The 5,059-nt window shown below is 31.8% G+C and overlaps 1 protein-coding gene across 1 annotated transcript; it reads left to right on the top strand.

Annotated features, from left to right (window-relative positions):
* Positions 1-1,810: 1,810 nt before the first annotated feature.
* On the top strand, positions 1,811-2,871 carry LOC105762484 (zinc finger protein 5). The gene has a single exon (XM_012580268.2). The coding sequence runs from the start codon at positions 1,915-1,917 to the stop codon at positions 2,539-2,541; it is 627 nt and encodes a 208-aa protein (XP_012435722.1). The 5' UTR covers positions 1,811-1,914; the 3' UTR covers positions 2,542-2,871.
* Positions 2,872-5,059: the final 2,188 nt, after the last annotated feature.

The following is a 5,059-nucleotide window of genomic DNA, read 5'->3' as shown; positions in this document are numbered from 1 at the left end:
CTCCTTGGAATTCTTCTCCCATACCAACAAAGTAATTTTTAAATAATAGATAAATACAAAAAGTGGGTAATTGATTAACAATAGAATGAGATCAGATTTTATATAGAGAGAGACTTTGAATTAGCAACACAATCTAGTAACTTTTTTTAACGAATCCCAAAAGCTACAAACTGGTCCAACACATGTGCTTTGATTATTTGTACAATAATACTATATTAGTTGATTGCTTGATCCACTTGAAAACATATATGTATATATGTGGTGTTACTATAAAATAGCCTTTGCCTCCTCTAAGAAGATGTGGTCAGTCCTCATCTCATGTAACATGATAGCATCTTGCATTACTATTAGGCATGCCCTCTATTTGAGTTTGGTATTGAAATCTTTTTATCGAATCTATTTCTTAGATTTTATTCCATAATCAAAATTAATTTTTACTCCGTTAAAAAAAAAGATAGATAGAGCCAATCAAGAAGGGCTACATCACCACATAATTGAAATATAATTAAATAAAAACAATTTATATTAATATTAAATAAAATAAAAAATATTTCCTATCCCTCCCTCACTGTCCCTCTCCTTCGCCGGCATCCCAATCATCCCTTTTCGTAAATAGGGGGCTCTCCAATACTGTAGGCGACGTCCTTTCCATCTCCTTGAACCAAGCAAATTCATCCCCCGTTGTAAGAATCGAGTCCTCTGTCAAATTAGCAAACCTCTCTTTGGTCCTGGATTCTTGTTTCGTGTCGACTTGCAACATGGGGAAGAGGGAGAGGGACGGTGAGGAGGGGAAGAATTTTTTTAAAAAAAAATTTATTTGATATTAATATAAATTGTTTTTATTTAATATTAATATTAATACAAATTTTTTATTTAATTATATTTTAATGACATGGCGATGTGACTCTAACCTTTTCTTAATGGCCAACATTGATTACGGATTAAAATATAAGTACCCAATTTAATAAGAAGAAATTTAAATAGCCTGCTATATGAATATATATTTGTTTGTGTAGCATCTAGTCTCTAAATATTCTAATCCCATTCCGAGAACATGGTCAATATGCAGACAGATGACCCCATATTGATTTATTCTAAAAGAAACTTGGGTGGAGAGGATATTGCAGAGAAGTTTCATAATTGGGCATTGTTTAAAAGCATGATTTTGGATAGATACAAGTTTTAATTAATTAAGAGCTTCTATTTGTATTTTACTTTGCAAAATAATGATGGGAATTATGGGGTTTTTCTTTTTGGGCCATCCAATAGTGGGGTTTAAGTAGAGTGCAAGTTAGAATGAAGCCCTTCTTTCTTTGACTTTTCTAAATTAGATATACTTTAATCTTCCTTTCCAAATTGGATTAATTGTTTAAAAATGTTCAAGTGCTACCATCATTGATGGTCTTTTTCATCTATATTTAAAGTTTGCTCATCATAAAATTCTTCCCTAAAATATTTAAGCACATTGTATCATCTTTGATTGAGGAATTTTCAACTTTATAAACACAAATTTAATCATTTTAAAATGTGATATCCTATATATTTAAAACTCAATCTTGACATTTACTTCTTCTTTTCTTATTTTCAAATTACAACCTCTTTTGTACTAAAAAGATTTTCTAAGTGGCATGTGCCCCTTCCCAAAGTTCACTTATTTAATAATTTATGACATAAAATATTAATGCATGGAACGACTTCCCTCATCTGACTTTTCTAGTTGCTTTGCCTTTATTATATTCTTGCTTGCCAGGATGCTCATCACTATTTAATATGCATTGCGTTGAATTGTGGGAGACCATAGAATTACTATAAAACGGGCTACTACAATCCAAACAACTCATATTCTATATCAGTAGAGATACATTTTAACAACATTTTGCTTCTAATTTACCATATTTCAGTACATATATAGAGATGGCAAAAGATGCCTGTAGTAGTGCTTATCACACTTGTGACAGTGGAAATGGTTATTCTCAAGCAGGATCCTGCGGCGGTAAGAAGCTTAAGTTGTTTGGTTTTGAGCTTAGCCCTAGTAAGAACAGTGGCAACTTCCTCAAAGGTTGCGTTGAGGGCGACGAAAGCATAAATTCATCGAGCAGGGCAGCCGGAGTAGACGACGGAGACAGTACCGATGAGAAGAAATTCGAGTGCCGATATTGTTTCAAGGAATTCACGAACTCGCAGGCGCTGGGAGGTCATCAAAATGCTCACAAGAAAGAGAGGATGAAGAAGAAAAGGTTGCAGCTTCAAGCCAAAAGAGCAGCCAGCATCAACTCTTATCTTCAGCCTTTGCATGACAGCTGCTATCCTCATCACTTCACTTTATACCAAGAGCCTCCTCAAATTAGTTTCGACCAATACCAACAAGAAGCACGTCTTGGTGCATCACAAATCATCCATTTCCAACAAGATTCCTCCATCTTCACCATAACACCAGCTGACAGCACCAAGCCATCAAAGCACTGGTGTAAATCCTTGGATCTTCAGTTGGGCCTCAGCTTGCAGTCCACAATACATAGTTCCTCTGGAACTGGCATATAACTAGCGCATTTCAATGAATCAGAGTAAAGGTATACAGTGCCATGTTTTCTCCAATTTTATGAATTCTTTCTACCTTTTGAACAAGAAAAGAAAAAGGAAACCCAAATTCCATATTTGAGAAAGCATCTCAATTTTATGACGACAAACGTCATACATACACATGCTGTATTGATACTTTTCACATGTAGCTAAACATAGAGCTATCTGCAGTTTTAAATTTTGGTCACAAATTACATCGCAGAGTGTTGCGAAAGTTATGTAAAGTTATATATAATCTTTTAAAGATAGAATTCTTTTTTTTAAAAATAATTTTAAAAATTTTTATTTTAAGACTCAAATTCTATCATATGCAAATGGTGAATGTAATTACAAAGTTATACATTTGTGCCTACAATCCTCTATCTACCTAAAAGATTAGGCATACAAATCAAACTATCAAAGCCAGTGGTGGGAGGTGCCTAATAGTTGAGGCTCAGACATAAATTGTAACCCTAATACCCCTCTTGCAGTAGATATCTGTATTCCTGAATCATTAATGGTATTGGGTTTGCGAATTCATGTATAAAGATTGAGGCTGCTATCATTTAATTGCATAACTGGAAATCTTTTTTGTGTTCATCAATAAACTATCTCAAAGGGAATTTGAGAACTGCGAAAGGATCATTACATGACCAGAGATGCAATTTGTATGAGATCATAAAATTGGTAAAACGACATCTCCAGTTCTTTTCAATTTCAAAATTAAGCAAATTAGAGCAATTTAATCTCTGTCAATTTTGAAAGTGAGCAACTAAGAACAATTAGACAAATGATGCGGGATAAATTTGATAAGTTAGGTCCAATTGACAAAATGTATAAACATTGAAGACTAAATTTGTTATTATACTAATCAAAGTTATGTACAATTGATAAAAAAACATTAATACTGTAATTAATTATTCTTAATTTTCACTCTTAAAATTGACAGGAACTAAATTACTTTAATCCTTTAAAATTTAATTTATTCAATTTAAAATTGAAAAGAATCGAACACCTTTTTACCGAAAAATTTATATGCTTGGATACAGAGGATTGTACATACAAATTTTAAGCTTTCAGCATAATGAATATATATATATATATATATATATATATATATCTAGACCAATACTTTCGGTCATGGATTTATTAATTATCTTTTCTTGATAATTAATTTTATATATATTACCCATCCAATCTATTTAAAATATAATAATATGTGAACCTTATGTGATGACTTGATGGTTAAAAGTGTTTACCATTTTAGGTGTGGTTTAGGTTTAAGTCACATTAGTCGCATTGGTTGTTCGAGCTTTACCCTGTTATTGTAATTCACCAAATAAAAATATGTTATATAACTTGATCTGAAATATGAATTTAAAATTTTGTTTAAGCCTACTTATATTAATAAAACATTAACCTAAGTTCATTTTAGGCCTACTCATATTATTTTAAATTATTCTTTATATATAGAAAATTTAAATCTTTTATGTTTACATTATAATATTATATATTACTATAAATTTAATTTTTATATCTTATAAATTACATAAAATATATAAAAATAACATAATATAATATATTATAATTTAAAAAATAACTCATACTTTAAAGATTTGAACTCAAATCTTATCCATATTTTAAATAGAATTTTTTTTTTAAATCTAATGTTCTTACCGAAATCTCTCAATTTTATGCAAACCTTTCATTTATAAGTGTCCAAACCCAAATCCTAAACTGGCCCTAAAGTGTGATGGTAAGTTAGGTACCTGCTTTATTATTTTCCAGCTTCTGCCCAGATAACTTGCCATAATTTGGGAATCTTATCAACAAAGAAATAATACATCCCCAATCCCACATATCCAAAGTCTTTGTTTATAATCTGCAGAATAAAGTTATTGGGAGGAAAACTGCATTGCTATTACACATAGCAAGAGGCAAAAGAAACAAAAGTTTCATTAGCAATATTGGGCCAAAACACAACTACTAAAAGATGTACAAAAGGACACATTGTAGCTCTCACAAAGCACAGCATTTCTCCAGGGAACCTATGCAATAAACTCCATGTGCGCAGCTTTGCAAATCTCAACAATGTAATTAATTAAGCAACCTCAGCTTAATATAAAAGCGGCAGCTTCTCAAAAATTTGGAAGGCACTCTTCCATTTCTTTATGGTCAAATGAGAAGGAACACTTCTCAAATGCCAATCATAGGGCAGAATAAGTAAAGAAATTACAAGCATACGGTAGATGAAGATGACATGCCTCACAATAGCTTTCCATCAAGATAGTATGGTAAATGACTGAGAATAAAACTACCAAACATTACTTTTTCAAAGTTTAACAATGCTAAATGCATACAAACATAGATACAGAAAGTGTTAATATAGGGTTTTCTACGAGCAAGAGCATGCACTTATTCGTCGAGGAGAATTCCCCAAGAGAAATGCAAGGTTGGAATAGGGAGAGAGATGTACAATCGACTGCACGTGGTATCCATA

Source organism: Gossypium raimondii, chromosome 12 (genome assembly GCF_025698545.1).
Source record: "Gossypium raimondii isolate GPD5lz chromosome 12, ASM2569854v1, whole genome shotgun sequence".
Classification (NCBI taxonomy): Eukaryota; Viridiplantae; Streptophyta; class Magnoliopsida; order Malvales; family Malvaceae; genus Gossypium; species Gossypium raimondii.
The sequence above is the reverse complement of the archived record's forward strand: the minus strand, read 5'-3'. Positions and strand labels throughout refer to the sequence as shown.